This window comes from Macrobrachium rosenbergii, chromosome 57 (genome assembly GCF_040412425.1).
Source record: "Macrobrachium rosenbergii isolate ZJJX-2024 chromosome 57, ASM4041242v1, whole genome shotgun sequence".
NCBI classification, from domain to species: domain Eukaryota; kingdom Metazoa; phylum Arthropoda; class Malacostraca; order Decapoda; family Palaemonidae; genus Macrobrachium; species Macrobrachium rosenbergii.
In genome coordinates this window covers 7,027,219-7,040,390 of record NC_089797.1, presented here as the reverse complement: position 1 = coordinate 7,040,390, position 13,172 = coordinate 7,027,219, and the positions used below count along the sequence as shown (strand labels likewise).

General features: G+C 34.6%; 1 protein-coding gene across 1 annotated transcript in view; it reads left to right on the top strand.

The window, feature by feature from the left end:
- Window positions 1-11,748, top strand: part of LOC136836939 (arginine kinase Met e 2) — a 69,589-nt gene extending 57,841 nt beyond the window's left edge. The window contains exons 2-3 of the mRNA XM_067101457.1: window positions 6,472-6,659; window positions 10,588-11,748. Coding sequence (XP_066957558.1) covers window positions 6,472-6,659; window positions 10,588-11,489 — 1,090 coding nt within the window. The 3' untranslated portion in view covers window positions 11,490-11,748. The remainder of the gene's footprint in view (window positions 1-6,471; window positions 6,660-10,587) is intronic.
- The last annotated feature ends 1,424 nt before the right edge of the window (window positions 11,749-13,172 follow it).

The following is a 13,172-nucleotide window of genomic DNA, read 5'->3' as shown; positions in this document are numbered from 1 at the left end:
ATGTATGTATGTATGTATGTATATAATATATATGTACACACACACACACATATATATACAGTATATTATATATATAGTATATATTGTATATATACACACATGCACACACACACATATATATATACTGTATATATATATATATATATATATATATATATATATATATATATATATATATATATATATATATACACATACAGTATATATATCAGTAATAAGCCATTTCCTTTAGCAGGGGATGGCTCCAAAGAAAACAAGACAAATATTACTCCACTTTTCCACACTGCCTGTTGATCAGGAATGAACCCCATGTGCAGAAAGCTTCCACAGCAGTAGACGCTTCTTACACATAAAAGGAAGGCTCATCATCTAGCGCTCTCTAGTTCTTTCTCTCCTCTTCTCTCCTAACACATCCGAATTAAACAATCTCTTTTCCAGTTAATAGTCTCCCATTCTTTCTACATGACCAAACCTTCTCAAAACACTTTGATCCATCCTTCAGTTTACTCCTATATTTTTACCAGGACGCAATCTTTTGTTCTTCCTGTTCCTCAATACCCGGTCCTTTCACCTTTGCCTCACTGCTTTCTCTCCTAAAACAGAGAAATATTATTCGTTTTTTATTTTCTTCATTACATACATGAACATTTAAATCTTCATATTTATGTATATGTATTATATACATAATATATATATACATATATACCTTTGTATGCATATATACACTTATATATATATATATGATGTATATATATATACTGTATATATATATATATATGCTTTATATATAAAATATATATATATATCATTATATTTTATATTTTATATATATATATATATATATATATGTAATATTATATAATATATATATATATATATATATATATATATATATACATAGAGAGAGAGAGAGAGAGAGAGAGAGAGAGAGAGAGAGAGAGAGTACTATGTCAACGTTACATGCACTTTTCGTTAAAAAAACATCATCATCATCATTAGGGCCTTGATCATCATATAGCATTATAATGATATAGTCCACAGGTGGTCCTTGCAAAGCACAACTCTACGGATTGAGCGCAAAAGATTTCAATTACACCTCTCCCGAAGAGTGTACTGACATTGCAATCTGCGATCACATCACCAGTACCAATTTTTGTAAAGGGTGATTTGCGTCTGTTGTTTAAATACGTAAAAGGACGTCAACTCTTGTGAGTTCGGTACGAAGGTCTCAGCATGCGGAGAATTAATGAAGTGGATAATTTCTTTATCATTTTTTCTTATACTGTAATTACTTTTATGTCAGCATTATTGTTGTCATTATTATTATTATTATAAATATTGTTACTGTTACTTCAGCAACTGTTTGGGTATAGCCTATAATTTTGTGTTGTATTGCCTCTACTTTTTATATTCCTTGTTTATGTCCCTGAGCTGAAATAAAGGATATTTATTATTATTATTATTATTATTATTATTATTATTATTATTATTATTATTATTATTATTATTATTACGCTCCGAAACGTTCGGAATAACCATTTTTCTTAATTAAAACCAGTTTTACGCTGAGATTAATTTTTGCATATTCACGGTAATTTTTGGTGAAATTAGTACACACATTTTCTGTGGTCGCGTGGCCGTGTTGTCGTAAGTTAAAAAAAGTAAATGAATGAATACGTTCCCGGTCCTGAGATGAAACTGTCTTAATATTAGATGTGTTGCCAGTATGAGATTCTGTGTATACTAAATTAATGCCGTTATAAGATAAAAAAATAAATGACAGTAAGAAGTACAACAAAGCGGGAAGAAAGTGTATTAGCATGCTATGAACACCGTCTGTGCATAAGAGAAAGGCATTAATAAGGTATAATTGGCTAAAATGTTCATTATTAAAGGAATAACCTTGGATGAACATTTATATGCTATAAACCTAATTACATAATAGGAAGGGTTCTGTGAATTTTTTTACTGATATGGGAAATATACTGAGAAACCAACAATTGGACTAATGTATAGAAAAGAACAATAAAGCTTGCCAGTGGGCTCATTTTTCTTTTCTTTAATACTTAAGAGTTTCCCGTTCTTATGTTTTAGTTCTGACAGTTCCGTATCATTGCAGTTTTAGTGGTGCACTTTCCAGTTTTTTTCCAATTATGTTTAAAGCCTAAAGTTCATTGCTCTCTCTGTTGTATTGTCCTTGACACTCTTCCTGTGAGCAAGGCCAATTATTGTACCAACCTATCGTAAATAGGCTATTAAATAAGTTCTGCAGATACCATTGCACTAGTTTTTTCCTGAATATCCCCTGTTTATTGATTATATATATATATATATATATATATATATATATATATATATATATATATATATATATATATATATATATATATATATATATATATATGTACATAGTGGCTGTGTTTATTCCATTGTATATTTTCCACAACTATCAATGAGCACTTAACAACCATAACGTATCTGCCACAGCTTTCATCTGGTCCTTTGTGTATTATTATTATTAACTCTGTATGCGTTAACTCTGTATGATGTACAGTGTGAGCACATTAGTAACATACTGAGTCAGTCACATTTCATTCATGGTTTTTGTGCATTGCTGTTGTGAAGAAGCAACAACTCTCATTGGTTGCACTTTCGTGTGACGTCACGCTGTGCCGCGAGTCCCTCCAATGAAACTTTGTTGACAGTTGCCGACGAGTTGATGATTACACTTCATTTTATTATTAATCTGTTTATATAAACTTTAAAAAAACAATATAACATGCGGTGTTATGTTATTTAGTTTTATATTCAAAATACATATCAAAAGTATGATTTGAGATAAAATACTACGGATACCAGGTTGTGGCAGGAAGCCACGCCCCTCTGCAGTTCTAGCGTGACTAATGTTGTTTATAGAGTGGTAGCACTTGCTGTTCAGTGTCATTTGGTGTCTCCCATTTGCGAGGTCTTCGTAATATCTACGGTTTTCGTTGTTCGCAGGTTGGTAAAATCAAAAGTTAATCTGTCAGAAAATTTATTTTGATTTTATTCTTAGTTTACGGCAGTTGACTAAATAAATAACTGTGCTTCTTTAAGAAAACCTATTTTATATAATAAACACTAGCCTAGCATATTGCTATTGGTTTTAACTGGTTTTTAGTTTTAGGGTACAAAAATATTTTTGTGTAGGGTACTGATTGTTTTCTACAACTGTGCATTTCCTTCAAATGCAATTTCAGTATTTTATACCCTTACCAATGCTATCACCGACGCCAGTGAGCCATATGTATGCTCAAGTAACCCTTTGTACCCATGTAAAATTTTAGTTGAAGCTGTCGCAGTTTGGACTTCAAAATGAGTGTGTTCCTTATGTTTCTGCTGGGCCTTTCACTAGTAAATGACTTAACCAACCACACCTAACCTAACCTAGGGACCAGGTTCTTACTGGAGTACATAATTTTTGTGAGAGAACATTCCATATAAGTTCCTTAGTCACAATCAGTGGGATGAATGTCCGTTATTTCACTCGATTCGTGTCACATACTCCCCCCAACCACATTCCTGTTGTGGGCACTCAAATTGTATGATTTATGGGTAGGATCCACCATCTCAAAAAGTACTCATTTGCTAACAAATGAATACTTTTTTTAGATTAAAAATTTTAAAGTCCAATTTTGGACTTGTTCCATGTTATGCATTGAATGTTCAAACATTTTGGTAACAAGATGTTAGATATGCTCAAAGCATACTTTAAAACATAGGAAAATATTTTTGAGTCCATGTGTGAATATTGGTTTAAAGTGTAATACAGTTTCCCCATATGGAATAAAGTAGGCTTAGCGTAAGCAAAGAAGTGTGCAATGCATTGACTATTTAAAACACGGTGGAAAACTACATGTTCCAAAGAATAATTCGGTAGATCTAAGCCAGCATTCTGTGGCAAGCCCCCCACCCCCCTCCATAGCTAATACGGCAAAATTGTAACCAGTAAACACCCCTAGGGTATGATAGGTTGGTATTTTTAGGGGTGTTTACTGGTTACAATTTTGCCATATTAGCTATGGATGGGGTGGGGAGTAGTCTTCAAGGTCAATTACAGTTTAGTTACAGAATGCATCAATTGCTTAGATCTACCTCAGTATGGCTTAGAATTACCAATAATTCACCAATTCGTCAATACTGATTACAGTCTTCAAAGGTCAATTACAAAAATCGTTTAGTTACAATGCTGGCTTGAAATTACGAGTTTTACAAAAAAACCTTATTACTTTGGGGCCAAATTCTTGTAAAGCAAGTAAAATAACATAGGAAAATGCGTCAATTGCCATAATTTCTAGCTCATATTTGAAACTATGGCTTAGAATTACCAATAATTCACCAATATATTTGAAAGCGTGTCAATACTGATTACTGAGGTCGGGTTCCCAGCCATTGTTAGGTTATGACCACCAACTGGTATTTTCCTCCAATTATCCTATGAGAACACCACCAAAATAGCTGGTAAGTTAGTGGTGTTGATTTTAAAGCCCATGTCAACTTGAAATTATGTGCACAGAAGATTCACTAAATACTGTACGACTGTTGATGTTTACTTGGAAGTTATAATTTACCAAAGTCATATATACTGAATGCTCTGAATTGTTGCAATATTAATAAAATAGGAAAATAATTTTATGAACTTCAAAAGTTTTGAGATGTTGTGAATGACTATTATTCTTAATCAAATACTGACAAACCAAATAAGTTGCAACTTAGAACTTATTATGAAATCTGTAACACTCAAGTTCTCCATGTGAGATAGGCTTATTTTATAGCCTTAATCCCATGAGTTACAGGAAATGCTTGCTAATAACATGCTTATTTTCCTAATAATTGTTTTAATAAAAATAAAAGAGGAAAACCAGCAAATCTCTCTGGGAAAAACTTGAAAGTAGTTGACAGTATTTTAAATTTAAAAAATCACTTTTTGACAAAAGATTGACATATCTGTTCCTTGATGAACATTTACTGCACATGTTTCATGTAAGCAGTGCAGATGTTTGCCTCCAAAAGTAATATATTTGCTGATGTTAATCATTTTGCAGTATGTGCAACTGATAGCAGTGATTGCCCTTCCCACTACTTCCTTGTAGTACTCTTCCAAACAAAGTTTTTTGTTAATACACTGTATTATGCTATGAGTGGAACAGTGTCTTCAGAATTTGGAAATTACAAGTTCCTTAGGTTTAGTGCACAAGTTGGAATGAATGCTTGGTTAACCAGTTACATCTTCCTTATATTTTTAACAGTTACAGGGAATGACAGTAAAAAATGGGTTTTAGGGGTTGGTAAATCTAGAGCTATTGAAATACATGGGCTATTTTAACTTGACTCAGGGCACAATATCCTACCAGACCAGGGACCTAAAACCCTCAACTTGTGGTGCACAAGTTTCAGCAGTGACATTGAGGGAAGCACTGAAACTTAACTTAGGGTGACTTTGTGACAGGAAAAAATGGTTGTTTTAAGTGTAATATTAGATAAAATTGGAAGTTAATGTAAAAAGATTGGTAATGGGCAATTTGCAGGGTCATGGGATAATAATAGATTAGGATTGATAGGCTGTTGTACAATTTTCAAGATAAATACAAGAGCATCCCAAGAATTGTGAAGTTCTCGCTGAATTTTAATACAAGAGCATCCCAAGAATTGTGAAGTTCTCGCTGAATTTTAAAGCTTTTTAATTGGAGTTATGTGCTCTTAATATGGAACAACGACCAATTTATTTAATAATACAGAAGAGCACTTCTATTACATACATAAAAAGTCAGTCCTGTGCATGATGCAGATTATAGCGCAGTTCTGGATATAAAATAATTTGCAATATGGTGACTACCTTTTGTAAAGAAACTTTGTGGCATTGGAGTTGACTTATATGCACCAGTAATTGCACAAATACTGGTCAGATAGGCACAAACAAAAAAGTAGTTATGCATATTAGCAAATAAAATTTATGAATGCTAAAAGAAAAGCTTCATTTTTTTTTTTTTTTGGCATTAAGGGAACAGAAAATTAAGTTAAGAAGCATGGTAATGTGGTTGCTCTATGTACTGATGATTCCCACGTTATGGAACTAGCCTGAAATTAACTTTTAACTGGCCTCCAGGACAAGAATTTAGTTATAGCTACTGTATTAAATTTTTGGTTAATTTTCATTTCACCCCATAAAAATGTTTGGTAATGATCCCCCCCCCCCTTATGTCTTGTATGTTTTGCAAGAATGATAGTAGGCCTACTGCACTGTGATGAAAGTTTAATATTTTTTCAGTATTGACTATTGTGATACATAAGGAAAGGTTAGGGCGGCTTAAGCATCCTTGTTAAGATTTGAGCTCAGTGCAAAAATTTAAGGAAAGCTACAATTAAAAGAATACAGTTAAGATGATTAGGCTTGAACAATTATGGGAGTTTAAAATTTGTTTTCATTTTCAGTGACGACTCTGCCAGCAAGATGGTTGATGCTGAAGTACTTGAGAAACTTGAAGCCAGTTTTGGTAAACTGGAAGCTGCAACAGACTGCAAATCCTTGCTTAAGAAATACCTAACTAAGGAAGTTTTCGATGACTTGAAGGCAAAGAAGACTTCTTTGGGTGCCTCCCTACTTGATGTCATACAGTCCGGTAAGCTATTAAACTTAAAGATTACAAAAACTTATAAAGACTTATCATTTAGGCTGCTGGCTCTTACTGTGAATACTACGTGTTAGTTGGATATAGATTTTCATTGTCATAATAGGTACTTTGTACTTCGTTTCCAATGTTTCTTCTGTTGCACATTGTTTGCTATCCTAGTACAGTATGAATAATTTGCATTACCTCTTTTTGTTTGGTATTGCCAGCGTGTATTTTCTATAATAGTGAAATGCCTTTGTTACAGTTTATGCAAGAGCTTTCAGTGAAAGGTAGTCATTTTAGGGATACCACAACTAGTAGAATATCAGCAAGTAAAAGATAATTCAAGAATTTTTAATAAGTCAGTATGTGGAAGTTACATCAGATGTTTCTCAAGTTGTGAGAAATTGGTAAAACAAAGATAACTAGTATAGGCTATATTCTGATTTTTCTGTCTTCTGTTGGATTAAGGCTAGATGTTACTCATCTCTGCTTGTGTAATCCTTCAACCACAAGACCTCAGTATATGTAGGACATGAACTTCAGTACTATTTTGTATTTGGCATTTATGGGTATTGCTGGCAAACTTATTCGGATTGAAACACTCCATATGCAGTCTTAATAGGTATGCCTGTGTATGTTACTGTTCTAGTTTTCAGTTTGTTTTGCTCTACTACATTCAGTTACCTTCGGTAACTTTTGTACTTATCCAGACATGACCTTGCAACTCGACCTTGGCGGTTTGTCAACCTCAATTTGTAGCTATCTTTATAGTTGAGAACTAACTTTTATGGGTTAAATCCTGATAGCAGTTAAGATGATTAAGTTTTTCTGAAGTACTGAGAGGTCCTTCCACTGCCTTCCACCTTGCTTTAAGGAGGCATCACCATATGTCGATCAAAACATAACTTCAAAGACTGGAGTTCCAATAAACCATGATTAACCAAATATACAGTAGTCTTCAACACATTGCTAAGTCTAAAAGATGTTTACACCTCTTAAACTGTACTGATCGCTGCTCATGTAGGCACTAAGGAAAAATACAGAAAAGTCACCAAGTCAAATGTTCTATAAATAAATGAGACAAATATTTTAAGTCCGTCATAATGCGTAAAAAGCAAGATTTCTTTGATGATGAAAGACAGAAACAAATGAAGATAAACACAAACAGATTGTAGCTTTCAGTACAAAGAGAAATGTTGAGGTTCCTAAATTTCAGTGTACAGTGAATTACAGAAAAGTACTGGACAGAGAAGAAATGGTCAGAATCTTTAGCATTTTCAGCATGTCCAGTTAGGAACATTTGTACAAAGCTGTAGGAAGGTGCAATCTAACTTATTAATTTTATAAGATTTATTAGATTTGTATAGGCGATCCTTGGGTTATGATGGTCTCAACCTACGTTTCGTGGTTGCGATCCGGTCCCCATAAATGATTAAATATTTCTTCCTTTTTTTTTTTTTTTTTTTACTGTTTCATTGCATTTTTTACATTAATTCACATTATACTATACTGTATTTTGCATTTATGTCCATATGTTTTTCTTAGTCTCTAAGCCATAGCAACGGTGTTTTGATGTCCTATATTATGTCTTTACTACTGCGTTAGCAAGGTGGGTGACAAAGGCACTTATTCAGGCATGTTCCGATTTGCATCGAGAATTGGGTTAAAACACGTTGTTATGAACGTATTTCCGGTGTAACCCGAGGATTGCCTGTAGTTTGGTGATCTAGTAAAATTTACAACTGGACCACAGAGGGGTTACAAGAATATACTGACACAGGCTACTTGGTGATCAGTTAAATCTATCCAGGAACTAAAAGACCTTTCCTAAGGACTTTTGTAAGTGTAAATTATGGTGTGGTACCACATGGTCTATAATGCCCCCTTTTGCCTGAAGTATGCTCTGTGAAGATCCCTAGTTTAATCTGCCAAGACAGATCCAGCACTGAATTGTCTTGATACCACAAGGTACTAATATATCCAGTTATATTCTGTATACTGTATTTTGTAATAAAATAAAAAAGCTGAATATTCTCAGTGAGTAAATCTGCCGGTGGTATTGTACTTGCTGTGCAGTGCCTATCAAAATGTCAGGTTCCACCTTACTTTTAACATGGCCTGTGGTGTGGTTGCAAAGATTAGAAGGTGTCCATTTTAAGGGGATAAGAATGCCATGAATTTTTGTTGCATTATTTTTAGGATATTGAAAATTCCAAAAATCTAGGAGCAGGCTAGAACACATTGAAAGTTTTCACATGACAAAATTTTCTCATGTAAAAAATTGACAATGTAATTAAAGTTTGTAAATTAAGATTAGCTGCACTTATTTATGTTTGACAGATAAAATAAAATGCATTCTGGCTACCTACTGTAAATTAAGATCAGCTACACTTATGCCTGGCAGATAAAGTAAAATGCATTCTGACTACCTACTGAGACCAACTTCTTTCAGCTTCAGCAGAGTTTACCATAATTTTCTAATTTGGGATACGTTGTTTGCAAAGTGTCTAGGGCTGATATCTTGCTTTCTTTATTTTTCCTTAGGTGAATCTTTCTCAAAAGTATGTGTGTGTCCAAAGTGAATACAGTCCTGTATATCTTGGATGTAAAAATTTGTCGTCTTGGTGGCGGTGGATTTTGTAGCTAGTATTGAGAATGTAGTTGAAGTTGGAATTCCCTGGATAATGTAGAGAGACATTCCTTAACTGCTGATATGGCCTGTATGTCAAATGCACTGGAGACATGAGCAAGTAATGAAAGGTCTTACTACTAAAAGTTTTCAGGATGCAATGCATTAGAGGGATAATTACAAATGATGCTGACAGGTGTCCAAGGATGAGAAATAAAGACTCCCAAGACTTGTTTCGAGCATGTAGAAAGAATAGTGTAGATAGAAGTAGCAGGACAGATACTGGTCGGGTTGAAGAGAGTCAAGATGGAAATGATGGCAGAAATCTGTAAGGGGAGTCTCACTTCAATGGTAACACTCTTGAGCCCTAAACATGAAATTGGGGACATCAGTAACTTTCAAAGTGGGAAAACTTATAAGCAAATTTTAGTTTTAGAAATAAACCAAAAATATTTTTGCAAAACCTAGTATACTGCCACTACTTTAAATATTGATTGTGAACTTTCTTTTTCCATCTAATTTAGTTTTATGGTTGTTGTTGTCTTTCTTCCTTATTCCATGCATGTTTCTTCTCAATCTCTCATGCTTCCCTTTTAATTTTTCCTGCCAGACACTCCAGACCCACCCTCCCTAGCAGTTGCTGTCTCCTAGTGGTCTTAAGCATTTGGCCCTTTTTAAAATTTCTTATATGACATGGAAGACAGTCCTCTGACTTCCTCCACTACCACATCTTTGTCACTTCCAGTGTTTTCCATTCTCTAGCTTATCATCCATCTTTTGCATCCATACAAAAGACAGGACCAAATTTATGTTTCTGATCATTGTATTCCTGTTCTCTATGGACAAACTACTACTTTACTGCTTTTTTTTTTTTTCATTAAATCCCATTTTTGACAAGACATGAATCACAAACACATGAAAACCTTCAATATTTTCCATTTTTTATGAAAAAGAAAAATACAGTAGGAATCCCGCAAGGAGTCACCTTAAGTGTAGATAATAGTTGAGGGGGGGAACTACCTTCTGTGTGGGAGTCTTGTCTGTCAACTGACTGAATATCTGATTAGTTTGTCAGCTGTAAAAGAACTTTAGCCCAAGTTTAGAGGATTTTTCACATTTTACTCAGGTTTAAAACCCCAGCATAGTATTTCCTTTGTTGTTAACTCTTAATTTTTTTTCAAATATTTTCCATAAGTGAAAAACCAAATTTTAGTTTAAAACCATTTTGAATAACAATTTTATACATTAGCAAAACCATTTATATCCTGTACTAATTTTTGTACTAATTTTTTCCATGACTTACAGGTGTGGAGAACTTGGATTCTGGAGTCGGCATCTATGCACCAGATGCTGAAGCATACACCCTCTTCGCACCATTGTTTGATCCCATTATAGAAGACTATCACGTTGGCTTTAAGAAAGAAGACCAACACCCTCCTAAGGACTTCGGTGATCTTGACAAGTTTGTGAACGTGGATCCTGAAGGTGCCTATGTGGTTTCCACTCGTGTTCGTTGTGGCCGTTCCATGGAGGGTTACCCTTTTAATCCTTGCCTTACTGAAGCACAGTACAGAGAGATGGAAGAGAAAGTATCTTCTACCCTTTCTGCTCTTGAAGGAGAACTCAAAGGCACATACTACCCTCTCACTGGTATGTCGAAAGAAGTGCAGCAGAAGCTAATTGATGATCACTTCTTATTTAAAGAAGGTGACCGCTTCCTACAGGCTGCCAATGCATGTCGCTATTGGCCAACAGGTCGTGGCATTTATCACAATGACAAGAAAACCTTCTTGGTATGGGTGAATGAGGAAGATCACCTTCGTATCATATCCATGCAGAAAGGTGGTGATCTTGGAGAAGTCTACAGGCGTTTGGTAAGTGCTGTGGGCGAGATAGAGAAACGTGTGCCATTTTCACATCATGACAGACTAGGCTTTTTGACCTTCTGCCCCACTAACCTTGGTACCACTGTCAGGGCTTCAGTTCACATCAAGTTGCCAAAGCTTGCTGCTAACAAGACCAAGCTTGAAGAAGTAGCAGCTAAATATAACTTGCAAGTGCGAGGTACTCGAGGGGAGCACACTGAAGCAGAAGGTGGCATTTATGATATCTCCAATAAGCGCCGCATGGGACTGACTGAATACCAGGCTGTGAAAGAAATGCAAGATGGCATCCTCGAGCTGATAAAGATAGAAAAGGGAATGTAATTTAATGGAGACTGTGTGTATTAGAGTTTATGAAACCCATTGGCTTTCCAGTGTTCCAGTTGTTTGAAGATCACTGCAGTGAGGAGGAAGGGTTGAGGGAATCTGTGATTTATCCCTGGGAAGATTCCTAATGTAGTACTCTGACCAGTGTGTGGTCTTGTTGAACTGTACATAACATTATTAATGTGTTAAAATGCATCAATACATTGTTTTTATTATATTGCAGAGAATGTAAAAGATATTAAAAGTATTTATCACAGTGCACTTTTTAGACTTAACAATAACAAGCTGAAACGATAACAAGCTGAATTTTTAATTTCATGGGGGATAATTTTACTTGTGTAAGCTAAGAAGAGGAAAAATATTCTTGTAAAAAAGGAACAGTGCTTGAACAAGCATCATTGCGGATTACTAATAAGCATTTGTACATCACATCAGTAAATTAAGGACTTGGTTGTTTAGTAGATGTAATGCCTCAGTTGGTATAGCAAAATGCTTCAAGGCCAATAGGGAGAGCATTTAAGTGGAAAGATAAGTAAATAAAAAACTAAAAAAATCTTAAAGAAAACCACTACCAAAGTGACTCAAGTACTTCCGCTGTAAAAATGCTTTTGCACCCTGATTGAAATTCTGATGTTCTGAAAGTTCAACTACATGAGTAGGAGGGTAATTCCACTATTTGGTCACAGGTGGAATAGTGTTAATCAATATGGTGTTATTGAAACTAGTAAAAGGGCAACACATATTGAAACTAGTAAAAGGGCAAAGCTGTAAATAAGATTAACAAAATTGACTTTGACTTACCTGGTGCACTTTGATAATCAGGATATTTGTGAAAAGAAAACTCAACTTCACACATCACACTTTTATTATGATATAAAAGATACATTAAATACATTCTGACTAGTGAAGTACATTAAACAGCCTCTGAATATAAACTGGGTCACACGGCACTGGAGTCTGTGCCGTTTTTGAGAAGGCGGAAGAAATGTGGCACACGCATCAAGTATAAACCCTTGTTTGCCTTGAATGTGAAGGGATAAACTACATCTGTGCAGCATAAAACAAATTCCTACATTTTATCTTTGATAATACTGCACACCAAGATATTACACCCTTTACTGTAAGGATTCCACTTTGCAAGTACTGGATATCACAATAGGTGCATAAAATGGAAAGAGATGCTTTTCCAGCAGCTCTCGAAAAAAGAATGCCTTATTACCAGGCAACTAAAAAATTTCCCCAAAATACACTCCAAAATATACTGGCCCTGTTCAATATGGGGTTCCCTAACCAGTGACAACTGTCACTTAAACTTTACAGTTCTTAACACTGTTAAATGTACCCAAAACTTGATATTACTCTTTAATCAGTTAATTGTACTAAGTTATTATAGAACATTTAAAGTAAGGGCAGTTGAACTGGCTGTTCAGAGACAGCAAGTTTTAGATTGTGTAACGTGCAATGCCGACCAAACGGAATACGTCTTGAAGGACATTCTTCATTTCAAACCAACTACTGAATTATTCAGTAACTAAAAATTATGGGATTCTTACTTATATGCAATGCAAAAAATTAAGATTTAAATAAAAAAAATCAACAGATTGCTTTAATGGGCAAAAAATTAAAAACTAAAAATGCAGTCGATTATGCAACTGGCATCTAGAATGCATCTTTAAAAAC